The 18,442-nt window shown below is 38.1% G+C and overlaps 1 protein-coding gene across 1 annotated transcript in view; it reads left to right on the forward strand.

Moving 5' to 3' along the window:
- Window positions 1–18,442, forward strand: part of DNAAF11 (dynein axonemal assembly factor 11) — a 52,656-nt gene that overhangs the window by 24,438 nt on the left and 9,776 nt on the right. The window contains exons 8-13 of the mRNA XM_059836122.1: window positions 697–896; window positions 2,033–2,221; window positions 5,314–5,391; window positions 8,121–8,186; window positions 11,213–11,282; window positions 12,131–12,226. Of these exons, the coding sequence (XP_059692105.1) occupies window positions 697–896; window positions 2,033–2,221; window positions 5,314–5,391; window positions 8,121–8,186; window positions 11,213–11,282; window positions 12,131–12,226 (699 nt within the window). The remainder of the gene's footprint in view (window positions 1–696; window positions 897–2,032; window positions 2,222–5,313; window positions 5,392–8,120; window positions 8,187–11,212; window positions 11,283–12,130; window positions 12,227–18,442) is intronic.

An 18,442-nucleotide genomic window follows, 5' to 3' on the forward strand; every position in this document is an offset into this window, starting at 1 on the left:
TTTTCTCGTTTGTTTTTATATATACAGTGCATTTTTAAATTATTTTCATGACTGCAGAAAGTTACCAGGTTGTTGGTACCATACCAACAATAGGTACCAAAGGCAGTAGAAAGATAGAAATTGATGTAAAAATGCACTATATTGCATCAACTGTAAATAGATAGTTTGAGATTGAGGGTTTGTGCAATGATGTACTGATGTAATGACTTCCTGCCATGGAAATAGGCAGTCCCAGTCCTGAAATATGCTCCCGCAATTTCCCTTGGAGAAGCACAGATGCTTACTTAACTTATTTAAGAGTAGATTCAGCTCACTTAGTTGGCAATAAACTAACACATCAAAAGAAATAATTTTGTAATAGTTTCATGAGCTGAATCAAGTTCAGACAAATATCAGAAATGGCTGAAGGGACTCTCTCTACTACCTAGTCTAGTAAGACCAACTGAAATTCCTGGAAAATGCAAAAAAGGAGCGCTCAGACACACAAAACCATTTTCAGATCTGAATAACAACTTATTGTTAATTCTTTTTACTATAGTATAACTTCCCTAGTCCTATGGAAGTTTGAAAAGCCTATTTTTAATTTTATACAGAAAGTAATTTATCAAAATTAACCTACATTTTAATGGATTTATTGGTTTGAATATGTTTAAAATTTCTCACATATCTATATTGATTTTTTTCCCCTTTGGGAAGTGTTTGGATAGTAAAGAAATAGAACGTTCAGAGAGGATTCAAGCACTTCAAAACTATCCAGAAGTGAAACAGAAAATCAGAGAACAGGAACAAGCTTACCTTCTCAAACGGGCCAGAGAAAAAGAAGAGGCTCAAAGAAAGGTGCGGGAAAGAAAGGACAAGAAACAAAACCAAATGGAATCTAAGCTTGGATTTGACAGGTAACAGTAAGCAACAACAGTTTGTGAGTAAACATCATGCTTCTCTTTTTTTCATCAAAAATTTTGGGTTTTGTCATTAAATAGTTTATATAATTCCACTTAAATCTTTTTGTTTGTTTTTATTGTTGATTCTAGCAGAATTATTTCTCCACATGCATGTTATCTATAATGAAATATATATTTAATTACAAACATAATTAATTACTGACCTACAGACAGTGCACTAGAATTTTTGTCCCAAAACTCCAAACTAAATTGTCTAAATAGTGTAATTGATAGTATCTTTCAGGAGAACAGCTGGATATTGTTATCTAAGGTGATTCAGGCGTTCCAGAGAAAGCAGGTGTTCATCTATAATTTCTTTTGCCTTACAGTTACTAGATATGAAGACTGAAATGGCATATTGCAGATCTTTTGAGATGTAAAAGGCTATGGAATGTTGATTTCTATACTTCTTCCACCTAATATTACTGAGATTACAGTAGATAGCAGAAGGATTTTTGTCTGGGGTCATCTTCCACTGCAGTTGCCATCCATCTTATTTTTAATCCAATAGAGACTAAGTTCCATGGAGCTGGCTGTGGAACTTTGTCCTCATAGATCACAGCTGTATCATAAACTTAGTTTTCTCTCTATATTGATAGAGAATTTCTGAAGATTACAGAGGTTTAGGGCTATGGGGAAAAATGATTCAGGTTCTAAGATGGCACTTGAGGAGATGCCTAAGTAAAATGTTGCTACCCTATAAATTTCTAATCTGCTGCTGCCTGATATTGAGAATACTTAAACATCACACAGACTGAAGGTTTTCTTTTACCTGAAAGTTGTGAGGGTATCTGAAAATTCTGCTCCTGAAATTAAATCTGTTGAACTATCTATCAGGGTTTACAGAGGGTTAGGCATAACCATAGTATCACTTCTTAGTTGAGTAAATGAAAAACATTATGTTGAAATATGTTTTGTTGATTGATGAAAAAAGCAGAGCAGAGAACGTTGTCCAAATCTACAAGATACTGTTCTTGGTAGAAATTATACAGCTATTAGTATTGGGTTAAAAAAAATATTATTGTAAGAATTCATTAGCAAGTGCTCTTCCTTCATTTCATTGGGATAATATTTCATGTGATTTTGTGTAGCCCAGTCTCCCTACAGAACAAAGAAGACCATCAGGCAGAAGGAGACAGAGAACAAGAAATGTGGAGAACAGTTGAAGATGATGAAGAGGACAGAAGATTTTGGGAGGAGCCTACACCATATACTCCAGAATCTAGATTGGAAACTCACAGATACATTGAAGAAAAACGGAGAACTAAAGACAATATAAGGTATGGTTTTGTTTTAATATATTCTATGAATTGAGGAAGGGAAAATTTTCAAATGTACAGAGTAGAGGTAGGCGACTGCCTCACATTAAATATTACTGAGAACTGGCAGCTTAAATCCCTGTTGCCTGTGCAAATATGCTTATAAAATCTAAATAAAATATTCAGATTGTTCATTTTGTTTTGTTTCATTTTCTGAAATTTATTTATGATACCCTTTATCTTGTTTTTCCTCAAATAGAGTTTTAAAATATAATTTCTCTTTTCAACTCTGTTTTATGGACTTTAGAAGTTTCACTTTTCTGTCAGCTAACATGTTTTGTGTAGTTCAGTGTTTAATATCCTTGCTAAAAGCATTTATCCAGAGTGCAGGTTGCACTATATAAATGCCCTACAGGCCACGCTACAAAATTTTTGCACAAGTGGCATTTCAGGCACCTTTTTTATGTGACTTAGACATTTTTCCACATACTTTATCAAAGATATTCTTCCTGAGTAATAAGATTCTTCATGCTATCTATGCTATTTGGCATGGTGAATTTGAAGATGTCTGGTCCCTGAAAAGCCTTTAAAACTTTCTAAAGTTGCCACTGGTTTTGCTGACCACAGAAAATTAATGCAGATACTACCAAAAAAAGTTATTTTATTGCTGCTGGCTTATCAGTTCCACAAACATTGTAAGCAATGACATCCTTTTTTTTTTCCTTTTGCTTATATAACAGCATTTGTGCCAGTTTTTTCTAGCTGTTCTTTTTAAGGGCATGCTTTTTAAAAGATTTATCAAGCCTAAGTATTGAAAAAGTCAGTCCTAGAGAACTCTCCAAGAAATCTGGAAATCTGTATAACTTGTTGCTATTATTAATTCAAGGTCTAGCACTTTCCCAGAAGAACTACTGTGAAACCCAGATTCTAGCTAGTAAGAATTTTGCTGTGTTTCAGGATGCCTTGCTCTAGTCAAAACCAAATGTGTTCCAAATGCTTCCCTCTAAATATTCAAGGAGAGTCCAAATAGCATTATAATAAAAATGGAATAATTCCTTTCTGGATTTTTCTAAATTTCCAAAGCATTTAAAGGAGTTGAAAATCCTTTCATGGTTCATTTTGGTTTGGTGGTGAGATTTTTGTCAGGTAGCATGAGAAAGGTGAGAACAGAAAAGTACCCCTGACAACTTCAAATCATCCTTGCTGGTGGACAGGAGCTGAAATGCAACTTTAATATAAGTTACTCAGTATGAAAGTATGTTTATTTTATTATAAAATTGACATGAACTCAATCAGACCAATGCTAAATTTTATCCTATCATCTATGACATGTTATCACACATTAAATTTGCCAGCTGGCTATAGTCGGACAGTTGATAATAAACTGAGCACCTTTGGCTATTGCCAAATGAGTGAATACTTGCAGTTTCATTCAAAGAAAATTCAGACAGGTGTAAAATTAGTTGCAGCTGAAAGTTGCACAGGCTGTCCTTTAGCTGCTTGTTGCCAGAACATGGCCTTTCAGCTCATTTCAGCACAAAGTTAAACAAGTCATCTTAAACCCTGATGATTATGACATGACTGAATTTGCCTTAAAATGGTTCACATGAGCAGACAGATTTCATCTAGAAACAGATTATTAACTGCTAAGATGTGGTAGGATATAATTTCCTGAAGCATTTCTGAGAACTGGATCTTTAGAACAGAGTGGTGGTTTGTTCACTTGGCATTTAAGTGTCAAGAGTAGGGATTCAGGTGTAGAAACTACTAGCCCATGAATCCCACATTAAAGCTCTGATTTATACTATAGAATAGTACTTAACACATGGATAGTTGTGAATCTTTCTTAAACAGAAGTTGGTTTTATGTAGTCATTCCAGTAGCTCCACTTGAATGTTTTTGTTTCTTCTTCAAATCCACTGTATTTATAGACCAAATCTTTTTTTATGCTTTTTTCCCCCAAGAAGGTCTAAATCTTAGATGCTTTATTTCCCTCATTAGTGATTTACCTTTAGCGTTTTCTTAATCTTAAACTTATAGTAAGGAACTGGTTCGGGAACACAAAAGCAATGTATTGCTGTTGTCTTTTTGAGAAATGTGCGTTTTTTATATGCCAGCTGAAGTAGCCATACACTATTGACCAGCTGAAGAGCGGATTAATGCAAAGCGACAATTACAGTGTTGTATTTTTAAAAAAAGCGTAGCCTTTTTTTACCCAGGTACAAGCAGATTTTTCTTTTTCATGTTACTAAGATTCCTTACTCTTTCTTTCCTTGCTCATGATCTAAACTTTTATACAGGAAAGTATCACTACTGCAATGCTTAATGATCTTACAGTGCTCTGCTTGGTTTTGACAGATAAATTTAAGGTAGCTTGTTTTTTGCACTAAATGAAAGTCAGATATAGTTTAATTGCTGATAGCTGGACATGGATAATGAAGACTAAAGTTTCCATCAGTAACATGTATTGTATTATTTGAAGGAAGAACACAATAAAAATGTAATAGATGCATCAACAAATCTATATATGTGAACTTTGGTCATACTGTATCCTATTTGGTGCTGCTTGTAATCTTTTGATCATTAAAATTCTTTTTACTAGTGCCGAATAGTGCCTGATAGACATGCTATTTAGAGATATGCCAAGCATTTGTTCAACATAAGTAATTAAGTTAGCATGAATAAAAAATTTCTTTAAAATTGTTTGCCCATACATCAAATCAGTTAACAGTAATGATACCTCATGAGTAGTATGACCATTCATAACTAGAAAAAAGTCCCATTTCATATGTTTAAGCAATCCACTGATTTCTTAAGATGTACCAGATAAATTTGGTATATTACTGTTTGTTAATGGACATCGTGACATGCAGAAGAAGTTATTATCAATGTAAGACATGATACTACAAAGCATTTGCTCATCTTTAGATGATGCTTTTAATGTGCATTTGGATATTTGATATAACTGGTTTTGTTCCTGAAGTAAGTTGCATCCTTAACATCAAATACCAGATAATTCTTACCTCTTGCCATCATCTTCTTTCTTCTTGGCTATTAAACATAAAATACCAGAATGTGAAATTACAAACCATTTTTCTTTCTGTTTTGTTAAGGGGATCGAAAAAGAGAGAGAAGCCTCTTCATACATTGATCACTGCAGAAGGAAAAGTTCTGAATGTGAACGTGCCTAAGTATGTAAGGTTAAGAAGTTAAACAGGCTAACCTCTTTGTAGTTGAGGTTTCACTATTTCAAGATATGTGACAATACAAAAACAAGAGGGCTGACAAATTCTTGTTAAGGTATTGTGTTCCTGGTGGGGAAACTGACTTCTAAAATTCTGATGCTGGAAAAAGAATTAATTTTCAGTGAGTAAAGTGTTGAAGGTTGTTTAATTTAACATCCTGGTCTTTCATGATTGAAGAACTTGTTTTTCTGTAAAAGATATAAGACGTTTTACTCTTTTCCCTTCTATGGTAAGGCTCTCTTTCTTTGAGCATCTTGCCAATAGTGGAAAAAGTTTAACCTGTTTGAGTATTGAAGGTAAACGTGTATGAGTAACCACTTTAAATGTGGAAAAATACGTCCAAGTAATATTTCTGGACAAAATCATTCTATCCTCTGGTGGCAGACGTAAAACTGGCAGAATTGGGAGGGATATGTAATTTATTTCTATGGCATAAGGTCCTTCGACACCAAATGAGGTCTCTAGCAACAGAGGCTGGTGATGTGGGGAAGGCTCTTGTATTTTATCGTTGACAAAGGCACCTGGGTATTCAAGTGTTTTGGAATGAGTTTCCAGGGATATCAGCCATGCGTTACCATTGGTTTCACTTGAACCACTCCTTCCTTTTCTAAGGGAAAACAGGAGACAGAGAGTGCAAAAAATGTTTCCTTATAAACGGCTCCCCAAAGAGCCTCTCCCACAGGAGACTGTGATCAAAAAGTGGCCTACAAAGGGCCACTTACCTGTGTGCTGTCCTCTGAATAAATTTTTCCATCTTAAGAATGATTTAGCTTCAAAATCAAAGCTAAGAACATGCTTATCGTTAGCATGAAGAATGCTTTCTAAATCTTGGAAAATTATAAATCCATGCAAATTCAAGGAATTTGAAAACCTACATTATAGGATCAGTGCATAATTTCCAGTGGTATGGGGAAAATTAAAGGTAGTGGCAGAAGAGCTCATGTTTTTTCCATCTGTACCAGAAGATACTTACCATTGTATTGATGTACTTTTTTGTAAAAATGTGTTGACTGAAAAGAATTTTAAATAATTTTCTAGTTCAAAGAGGACAAGTCTAAAATAGTTTAAATCTTGTGTTAACAGAATTTGATTATTCCCCTAAAAAACAGAAACATTTAGAATAAAGCTCTAGCTATCTTTTAGAAGAAATACAGTCCCCTAGAGTTCACTGTTAGCAGCAGTCCTGTTTGCGTCACCCAAGTTTTCTGGGTTAGAATTTAGTCTGTGGATGTGCCCACGTAAAGCCAGATCAATGAGCAGTTTTTGTCATGGCTTCCACAAGAATATCACAGCTCTTCAGTGCAATCTGGCAGTGTATCGGAGAGACATAAATAAAGAGACAGAAGTAGACAAATGGTGTTCTCCAAAGTTTTTGCTTCAATGCGAAAGTCTAATGTCTGTAGGAATGTCCAGGCTTCTCTGATGTTCTTTTGGAAGGTTAGCAAGAGGAATCAATGCATGCTGCTAAGAACAGACTATTTCTCTTCCTCAAGTCTGATTAAGTTTCCCCCTAGAAAATTTTATAATTCTTTTCTCTCTTTCACCCTTCATGTTTTAGTGAATTCTCAAAATTTGTGATGCAGTAAGAGAAAAAAGCATGAATGGGAAACAAAGCTATTTTGTATTCTTTGCAGCTTTCCACTAAAAAATACCTATAAATTAAAAGCTCCATAAGCTTTCTGCAAGTTGACTGTGTCAGAATACAGGAGAGCAAAGAGTTAAAAAGTATATCTGGCAAATATTTTTATTGCTGAAAAAATGTACCACCTAAACTGTTAACATTTGAGCTTCTTTCTGTTACCTGAACCCAAAGCATCTAAGTATTATAATGTCACTGAAATATTCCAGATAAATTACATTAAGCAAAACCCTCTCATTTTATATCAACAACTAATTTATAAAAATCTTCTCATTTATAGGTAGGCTTTATTCTGTTTTTTCTGTACTTCAATACACAGGAAATGTTTGAGTATATGAGCAGAACTTGTAAGTCTAGACTAGATCTCCTTACAGTTGTAGCAATAGATGTTGTTTTCAATTTATAACTGGTAAGATTCTTTCACAATTTTAAGAACTCAGCCAGCAGATCACAAACACGCAACTAATGCAATCTACAGTCTCATTTTCAACAAATATTATAAAGCTTGTAGAATAAAGGGTATTGTGCAAATCATGTTTTACTTTGGAAATACACAAGCAGATATTTATACTCTAGGCAAATTAATTGCTATAAATGAAATTGCAATTTTTTTAATACATAGGATAAGGTTAGACTTAACAAGTTGCAGGCTTTTCATGCTGTTCATGAACTGCTTTTTCTCTGCAGATGTTAACAGAGCAGGCAGATTTCACCAGCAGATGTCTCTCTTTCTGCATTGACAGACTGATCTTAATTTTATCTGACCTTCAGCACTATTTTTTTTTGTTCTTTCTTGCGGGTTGGGTGGGGAGAACAGAAAACAAACATGAGAATGACTTTGGTTCAAATGCTAGTATTTTTTTTCTGTTCACGAGGAAAATTGCAACTGTTTCTAAAATGGTCATGTGACATATTGTCTAAATGGTATTTATATTCATCTAAAATTGCTAGCAGTTGAATTTGAAGTATGCCGTAATGTTTGCTTATTCACTCTAATTGTATTTATCCTGGAGGTGTTTCTTGTCATTATTATTAGGCTTCATTTCTCTGTGAAAGATGATGAAGAAAACAACCAGATCATCTTGGATCTTGCAGTTTACAGGTCAGAATATTTTTTTTCTCTTAATTTTTGTCATTCTTAAGTTCTAATACACAGTGATTCAAATTGGGAGTGTTGATCTGCTTGAGGGTAGGAAGGCTCTGCAGAGGGATCTGGACAGGCTGGATCGATGGGCCCAGGCCAATTGTATGAGGTTCAACAAGGCCAAGTGCCAGGTTCTACACTTTGGCCACAACAACCCCAGGCAACGCTACAGGCTTGGGGACGAGTGGCTGGAAAGCTGCCCTGCAGAAAAGGACCTGGGGGTGTTGATTGACAGCCAGCTGAAGATGAGCCAGCAGTGTGCCCAGGTGGCCAAGAAGGCCAACGGCATCCTGGCCTGTATCAGAAAGAGTGTGGCCAGCAGGAGCAGGGAGGTGATCATGCCCCTGTACTTGGCACTGGTGAGGCCGCACCTCGAATCCTGTGTTCAGTTTTGGGCCCCTCACTACAAGAAAGACGTTGAGGTGCTGGAGCGTGTCCAGAGAAGGGCGATGAAGCTGGTGAGGGGTCTGGAGCACAAGTCTGATGAGGAGCGGCTGAGGGAACTGGGGTTGTTTAGCCTGGAGAAGAGGAGGCTGAGGGGAGACCTCATTGCTCTCTACAACTACCTGAAAGGGGGTTGCAGAGAGGTGGGTGTTGGTCTCTTCTTCCAAGTGACTAGTGACAGGACTAGAGGAAATGGCCTCAAGTTGCGCCAGGGGAGGTTCAGGCTGGATATTAGGAAAAAGTTCTTTACTGAGAGAGTGGTGAAACACTGGAACAGGCTGCCCAGGGAGGTGGTGGAGTCACCCTCCCTGGAGGTATTCAAGGAGCGTGTGGATGTGGCATTGTGGGATGTGGCTTGATGGGCATGGTGCTGTGTGGTGTGAGTGGGTTGTTTTTGGTGTGGGTTGTGGTGTGTTTTGTGGTTTGTGGGTGGTTTTGATTTTTTTTTTTTTTGTGGGTGTGTGGTTGTTTGGTTTTTTGGTTTTTTGGTTTTTTTTTTATGGTTGGACTTGATGATCTTACAGGTCTTTTCCAACCTTAGTGATTCTGTGATTCTGTGATTCTGTGAAATATACTCCTCTCTGTAATGGGGCTTTTCAAGAGGAAAACAAATGACATAAGTGGTAATGGAATCAATCTTGAAACCTGTGCCAAAGAAATGAAGCTGAATAAACTAAAGACCCTTCAGACTGTTCTCTTACTCCTGAATGAAGACTGTGTCTAATATTCCTTTTTGGAATTGATGTTTTCTGCAGTCCACAGGCAGGTTTCCTCCACACCTGTCCTTTTATACTTATATAAAACAGGGGAGGTCCCAGATGACTGTAAGCTTGCCAATGTGATGCCCATCTACAAGAAGGGCCAAAAGGAGGATGCGGGGAACTACAGGCCTATCAGCCTGACCTCGGTGCCGGGGCAGGTTATGGAGAGGTTCATCTTGAGGGCGCTCGAGGGGCATGTGGAGGACAACCAAGGGATCAGGCCCAGCCAGCACGGGTTCATGAAAGGCAGGTCCTGCTTGACCAACCTGATCTCCTTCTATGACCAGGTGACCCGCCTAGCAGATCAGGGAAAAGCTGTCGACGTTGTCTACCTGGACTTTAGTAAAGCCTTCGACACTGTCTCCCATAGTATTCTCCTGGAGAAACTGGCAGCTCGTGGCTTAGATGGGTATACTCTTTGCTGGGTAAAAAACTGTCTGGATGGCCGAGCCCAGAGAGTCGTGGTGAATGGAGTGAAATTCAGCTGATGGCAGGTCACAAGTGAAGTCCCCCAGGGACCAGGTTTGGGGCTGGTCTTGTTTAATTATTTATCAATGATCTAGATGAGGGGATTGAGTGAACCCTCACTAAGTTTGCAGACGACACCAAGTTGGGTGGGAGTGTTGATCTGCTTGACGGTAGGAAGGCTCTGCAGAGGGATCTGGACAGGCTGGATGGATGGGCCCAGGCCAATTGTATGCGGTTCAACAAGGCCAAGTGCCGGGTCCTGCACTTGGGTCACAACAACCCCATGCAACGCTACAGGCTTGGGGACGAGTGGCTGGAAAGCTGCCCTGCAGAAAAGGACCTGGGAGTGTTGATTGACAGCCGGCTGAATATGAGCCAGCAGTGTGCCCAGGTGGCCAAGAAGGCCAACGGCATCCTGGCCTGTATCAGAAAGAGTGTGGCCAGCAGGAGCAGGGAGGTGATCATGCCCCTGTACTTGGCACTGGTGAGGCCGCACCTCGAATCCTGTGTTTACTTTTGGGCCCCTCACTACAAGAAAGACATTGAGGTGCTGGAGTGTGTCCAGAGAAGGGTGACGAAGCTGGTGAGGGGTCTGGAGCACAAGTCTGATGAGGAGCGGCTGAGGGAACTGGGGTTGTTCAGTCTGGAGAAGCGGAGGCTGAGGGGAGACCTCATTGCTCTCTACAACTACCTGAAAGGGGGTTGCAGAGAGGTGGGTGTTGGTCTCTTCTTCCAAGTGACTAGTGACAGGACTAGAGGAAATGGCCTCAAGTTGCGCCAGGGGAGGTTTAGACTGGATATTAGGAAAAATTTCTTTACTGAGAAAGTGGTCAGGTGTTGGAACGGGCTGCCCAGGGAAGTGCTGGAGTCACCCTCCCTGGAGGTGTTCAAGGAACGTGTGGACGAGGCACTCCAGGACATGGTTTAGTGGGCATGGTGGTGTTGGGTTGATGGTTGGACTTCGTGATCTTACAGGTCTTTTCCAACCTTAATGATTCTGTCATTCTGTGATTCTGTGACCTTTTCATTTTCCACAAAGATTTTGAATTCTTGCAGTTATACAATAACTGATGTGGTGGACTTTACAGAATTTACACATTACCTTAATTGGCATTCTGTGAACAAACAGGAAGATGGTGGTTTTTTTCCAAAGACATTAAATCCTAATAATATTTCATCTAACTTAATAACTGAAATTTAAGTTTGCATTTATAAACTATGAAATCATCATTAAAGTGTTACATGGTCTGCACTACTTATTTACTGGACTGTATTGTAGATTGATTCATTTATTTATGTTTTATTCTAAAGACATTTGGACACATCTCTGCTTGATGTTGATGTCCAGCCAACTTACATACGAGTACTGGTGAAGGGAAAGGTTAGTGTTTTCTTACTACATTAATTTCAAATCAAGAGTTAATGCTTACCATAGTTACTCAGTGGACTCTGGATCTGACTTTTATGAGTTACCAACTGTGTGCACCTATGCAGAAAAAATGTTCTTTCATACTTGCATTATTTTGGACCACACATAAGCTGTGGAAGTCCTAAGCAGAAGATGTGCAAAGCCTGAAATGAAATTTCACTCTCTCTTTCTCTCCTTCTCTCTTCTTATTCCCCCCACACGGTGTACTATAATTCACTGAAGAAGAGAGCTTGCTAGTTGCCCTAGGCTAGAATTTAGCAATTTCACAATCTGGAATTTATATCTGACAGAAACAAATGGATGTATATTCTTTTGAAAGGGCATTTAAAATGTCATGCCAGTTTTCTCTCTTCTCAGTGGTTTTAATTTTATCATCAGTTTTTTGAAAAATTCAGAGTACTTTAAAAGTAAACCAAAATCCCTATTTTTGACTGTACCAACTGCATAAACAAAACTTCAGAATTACTTTACATCTAAAATAGACAGGATAATCTTTCTCATTTAATTGCTAATATAAGTCAAGCATCATTTCATAACCTTCTTTAGAAATGTCACTTGAGGAATAACAGCAATTCAGGAATATACATATGACTATACTTGTAAGTAAAAGCTGTTTAGCATGCTAATCATTTATTAGGATTAGTAATACTATATATAAAGTGAGAGGATTTAGACCTAAACTGTTCTTAGGATCAAAGGATGTGATAGTGATGTTTCTCCATGTGTTCTGTCCAGGTCAAAAAAAAAAAAAGAAAGAGATATTTTAGCATGATGTACTTCAATCTCTTATTTTGTCATAGCCTTTTCAGCTTGTGCTCCCTGAGGAAGTGAACCCAGACAGCAGCTCTGCTAAAAGATCACAAACAACTGGTCATTTAGTTGTCAGCATGCCAAAGGTATGTAAAATAATCTGAGGAGGCATTATACAAAGATACTTAAAATGTTGTGAGTACTCTGGGAATGTTTCTGAGTTACAGGTAACATCTGGCTAGCTCAAGTTATTCAGTCTAGCCTTTCTCATCAGGACATATTTTCTAAAGAAGGAACAGTCCAGAAAGACTATTTAATCATAGAGCCAAACCTTAGGATTTAAGATCCCTTTAAAGGAACATTATGAAAATCAGTATTAATTGAACTATTTCTATTTCCTTTCTTTTCAACAAAACCAGCTTTTTATATACGAAAAGGGACTCTGCAAAACATGCGGTATTGTGCAAATGTGTAAGAAGATGGATTTTTTAAATAACTGAAAATAAGCAACTTACTTTCTTTTTCCACCTGTGAAATAACAGAAACAAATCAATTTTTCAAAATTTGTGTGGCACACATATGTATGAAGATTACATTTTGGTTCAAGGACAGGAATGATGTACTACTCTCACATCTCATGATCAGAACAAGAATTGCTTAATTCATTTTCCCTTCATGCTCTCCCTGGCTGGAAAGGATCCACTGACCAGCTGTACAAACTGTATGTAATCACAGAGCAAGAAGGTTGTGGCAACGTGGTGTTTCAACTGAAAATTGCTGCACATCAGTCCCTAGTACTTAAAGAAGCCTGGGTAGAAGTCATATTCCCCTTACATTCCTAACTCTGTGCTCTCCTATCTCACCTGTGCTCTGATTGCATGTATGGTGATCAGGTTTCGAGTCAACTGAGAGTTCTACTGGCAAGTAAAAGCAAATTGTCTTAAAGTGGGTTTTGTATTCTCTCTCTTCCTTGCCCAGCCCAGTTCTTGCAGTGTAAATGAGAGCAAACTGATAGGTATGCCCACTTTATTTCCTCTCCACTGTGTGTCTTCCTATGGTTTCAGTAAATGTAGCTTGTACTCTGGATACATAAGTGGTATTGTGATTTGCGGGATGACATAATGCGTAGATGAGGTAGAATCAAAGGTGGAATCAGGACATCTCCTACCCATTCCCACACATCCACAAAAAAATTAGAGAATAGGGAAGGAATGACCAGTAATTAGGAAAAGTCGAAGACATGGAGGTCAACTTGCCTTACTGAAGTAGGCAGTGAGAGAGGTAATGGGTGGCCAGCCAGCAGCCAGTGGAAGTTTAGAGTGCATTAGAGCTTAAATATAGGGAAGATGCAGCAGTGTGAACCAGAATAGAAGACAAGGGGCAGAGGGAATCTGAGTGGCAGAGGTATCTTCAGGTTTGAGGCATAATGGGTATGATGGTGGCAGAAACAGGAAGGCATTTAAGGTGGGACTTGATGTCGTCTGGTGCAAGACTGGGGTCTTGGACCTGCAGGAAGAGCAGAGATGGATTGAAGGGCTTGGAGCAGACAGGGACCTGGAAGTTTTACGAAGGTAGAGTTCTGGAGATAAGAATGGATTATATGGTGGGGTTCTGGGAGCTGTGGGAGAGGTTAATCAAATTCAGCATTTTGCTCTTCTGCCACTATGCCTCTGGAGGGTTGGGCTGCTTTTAAGGCCTCTAGGACTACATCATATATTTTTCGCTTTCAGAAATAGGGTAACCCTGCCCAAGGATAGTTACAGGAAAAAAAAAATCTTGGTGCTCTAGCCTTACCCTTCTGGCCTCTAGTAAGTTTCTCTGCTGTGTGGGAGCAGTGGGACATGGTGCTACATATGAATCTGCCAGGTATATCAATTACAACATTTTCTTCTGAAGGAGGAACCTTCAGCTGCTATTTGGGGTCGTTTCTTTCTCTTTATGTCTTTATGCTCTGATTTAATTCTAAGACTATGCAACTAGTAGCTGTAACTAAAAGTTATTTTTCAGCTTTTGGCTTTTTCCACTTGTGGTTCTATACCTTCTATGTTTTCTTCTGTGCTCCAGTCCCATACCATCTGTCTTTCCCTACGTGGACAGCCTCTCATTAAATCACAAACTGTCACTCCAGCATCAAGCATGCAGTTTCATCAGGAGCTTGAAAAATGCTGAAAATCGTACTCATTTGGTTAAGATCCATATTTTGTTAATGTTCAAAATTCACTCATATGAGAATTTATGCTTTTCTAAATTTATTTCTTTGAAACTGAGGCCTTGACACTTGCCATTTTGGATAATATCATTTTCAAATATTTCTGAACAGTTCTGTTTACTATTTACTTGTCTTTTGGATATTTTAATCAGTTTTCTATCCCATAACCTGCTTTTATTACTCATACATCTTGCTAGTCTCTTTGTGGATGATCAGTGCCTTAGAAAATGTAAATATTTCAGAGTCACTGGATATATTCAAATCTGCTGCCTGCCTAGAAAGTCATACCTAAATCAGCAAAATGAATATTATCGCGTCATATGGTGATTGAGAACTGCCTTTATTCCTTTATTAACTTTGTATTTCACTGACATTTCACCTACATCATTGATATTTTAACTACATCTGCATATTTTACCTAGCCTGAGGGTCTGGAGCCTGTTTCATCTCAGAATGCCACGATTCACAGATATTTGTGAGACTTGAGGAGAAAGAAGCTCTACAGAATAACTGAGTTGATGTTCTGAGCTTTGCCTTGGTTTGGTTAAAAACTACTTGTGTGTCTGGGACACAGAGAGATATGCATGAATGGAATGCTGCATGGTGTAATACCTTCATTGTCAATGGACCCAAAAACTTGCAGCTTTGCAGAAAAGGACCTGGGAGTCTTGGCAGACACCAAGTTGAACATGAGCCGGCAATGTCCTCTTCTGCAGAAGAAGGCTAATTATATCCTGAGTTGCATTAGGAATGTTGCCAGCAGGGTGAGGGAGGGAATCCTTCCCCTCCATTCAGCATTGGTGAGACACACTTGGATTACTGTGTCCAGTGCTGGGCTCCCCAGTACGAAAGAGATGTGGACATATTGCAGAGAATCCAGCAAAGGGCCACAAAGATGATTAATAGACTGGAGCATTCTTCTCCCGTGAAGAAAGGCTGAGAGAGCTGGGACTGTTCAGCCTGGAGAAGAGAAGGCTCGAGGGGATCTTATCAATACATATAATTACCTGCAGGGAGGGTGTATAGCAGGATGGAGCCAGGCTCTTTCCAGCAGTGCCCAGTGACAGGACCAGAGGCAATGGGCACAAACTGAAACACAGGAGGTTTCCTCTGAACATCAGGAAACACTTTTTTACTGTGAGGGTGACTAAGCACTGGCACAGGTTGCCCAGGGAGGTTGTGGAGTCTCCGTCCCTGGAGATATTTAGAAGCTGTCTGGACATGGTCCTGGGGAACCTGTTCTAGATGGCCCTGCTTGAGCAGGGGCTTTGGACCAGGTGACCTCCCCAGGTCCCTTCCAACCTCAGCCACTCTGTGAGTGTGTGATCCTGTGAACTTCATGGATTTGTTAACCAAAGATGGATTTGTGCTACTTTGCAGCAATTGCACATAGCAGGTACAAAACCTATTGTGCTTTGTTCTATATTACAGTCACGGAATCTGTTCCCTTCCACCCAGACTGAATTAGAGTGCATAAGCTGTATTTTTGGGATACATATCCTTTTCAGAAGCTCTCTATCCATACAAATTTTATTGGTATTAATAGGATGTATTCTAGGAAGCAAAGTATAATGAATAAAGACTACCAACAACTGGAAGTCCAATAGGTATTTTTTTTACAGAATATTATGGCTCAGGTTATCAACAATGTTTGAGAATACTAATTTGATATCATCAATGTAATATGAATTCCTTTTGGTAAGATAATAGGAAGAACAAAGTTCATGCAACTTCTTCCAGGCTGTATCAGTGATAAGACAAGCCTAATGACTATATTGCACTATATTTAACTTTTTTGTTCCTGATAAACAATTATTATCAAAATAAAATTATTGACAAGTAGATAAATGGCCTAGCACATTCCTTAGGTAACTGAAATGTTAAAAATGCTATTAACCTAAAAATAGTCTCCTATAACATGGTTCTTGCAATACTGTCCTGAAAAGATATCTCTCTTCTCAGTTACAGAACAGAAAGCTAACTGAATTTAGTAAGTGTTTTTCACTTGCTTTAGTGAGTTTCTGATCAGGTTACTAAACTTTCATCATTCATCTTCCAGCCTGTTCATAGTTCCCTAGCCTTTAAAATGAAAACAAAACTTCTTTCCTTGCCTCTCCGATGACTTTGCCTTGCCACAGATGTTGGAGATAGTAAATTCCACATGAAGTAAAAGAAAGGAAATAATTTTCACTTTCTTTTCTGGAAACATTTTTCTTAAATGTACTATTTACTGCACAGCAAATCACTGCAGAATGGGTGTCCTTCTAAGGCAGTGTCTACCAACATTTTTTGGAATCAAAACAAACTGAAGGACATAACATTCATTGAAGTGATATAGTGACACTTTTAAAGTTTAGTGTTTATTCTGCAATAATCATCTGTACGGAGATTTTGCATGAGCAAGGAGTTGATAGGGACTATGTTGTACATGCTTCACTTTCTGGAAAAAATATTTGTGACATGAAGCTTTTCAAACGTTGAACCTCTATGCTCTGGCAGTGTCATCTTTGCAGATGATGCAGGAAAATTAAAACCTGAGAATTTCTTTAATAGACTTTGACCAAAACTGGCATATTAAATCAGTGATTTTATAAAATATCCTCAGTAGATTACACCAGTAGCATTTTAATTAATGTCTGAGAAATAGCATCAAAAAACAGTGTTATTAGCAAGCAGTTTTTATTTAGGGTTCTGAGACATCCTATGTCATGTTTTAAAACTTCACTTTCCTTATTTTAGTGAATCAGAGAGCAAAATTTGGACTTTTTGATTAATTCTTTATTACATGAGCAGTCACAAATGAATTCTGACAGCTTTTTATTGTCTGGGCTTTCAAAAGCATTTAGAAACTTAAAGATCCATCAGAGTTAGATTCCTTAATTAATTTAAAAATAAGAGTGGTATATATTATGCATGTCAGTGTAAATGTTATTTGATAGAATTTCATTATGTAATTCTCACTTATCTAGGTATGGTAAATGCAGTAATATTTCATTACCGTCAAAGGCATGTGGAGACATATAGCTGTGGAACCCTAGAAATCTATTCATCCTTCAGAATAAATGTGTTTCAGGGAAACTGTTACTTGGTGGAATTCCCATGTAGAAGAAGAAAGCCACTGTAGGAAAAAATTGGGGACTGAAAAGATGACTCAGCTTAAAAATATTGTTTTCCCATATTCTTTCTGTTTTCTCAAATATATTCCAGATTCTATTTAACACATCCATTTCTAGAATTCTCTGATAATGATCTTAAAAGGGCTCTCCTTTCTGTTTTCTGATTAATACAAGTATTAGCAATAGTTTCATAGAATCACTTTCCGAAAGCTTCATTATATTAATTTAGTCCATCTTCCTGTATACCACAGGTTTTAAATTTCATACAGTTATCTTTCTACTGAGCCCAAAGTCTTATTTTTGGCCACAGTTGAAGCTATGGCAGTTCTGTTTTCCAGAACAGTTATCCTCACTTGATCACCGTCACTGAGATGGACAGTCACCTACTGGCTTGCTAAAGCTCACATACCATTGTTGCATATGGAGTTGTGTTTCAAAAAGAAGAAAAGTTAGAGAGTATCACTTACATTTTTTCTTGAACAGAAGTAGGAGAACATCTTTTGAGCAGAAGGGCTTTTATGTCAAATAATATTTGATAATTGATAATAGATGGTCTAGTAGGCAAATTTTAAGCCTTTCCTAAGTTCCAGGATCACTTCTTGTCAAGGAAGCCTTTTCTGTTGATTGCAGAATCAGCAGATTTCCTTACCATCCTTGATGATGTGCTCTGAGGGCAAAGTAAGGAACGTTAGTCTCAAGGGGATCAAAGGAATAAATTATTGTTAAAAGAACAGAACACTAGAGGGCCTCCTGAGGAGAGAGGGAAGTTCCAAAGAAACAGACTTCCCTTCACCAGAGTATATGTATAATCAGAGGGGATCAGCCCCTTCCAAATGAATTTCAGAAATGAACAACAGAAGCTACAGGCTCTGTCTTATTTCTTGCAGATTTTAGAATGGAGACTTTAAGTTTACTGGGCATCTGGAATAGACTACTTTCAAACCAATTGCACCAAGAAACAGTCAATAAAATGAACTGTTTGGTATAGTACCTGTTCTCCTCCTTCCTTTCAAATGCTTAAGGGATCCCTCTCCCAT

The sequence above is a fragment of the Gavia stellata genome, chromosome 3 (genome assembly GCF_030936135.1).
Source record: "Gavia stellata isolate bGavSte3 chromosome 3, bGavSte3.hap2, whole genome shotgun sequence".
Classification (NCBI taxonomy): domain Eukaryota; kingdom Metazoa; phylum Chordata; class Aves; order Gaviiformes; family Gaviidae; genus Gavia; species Gavia stellata.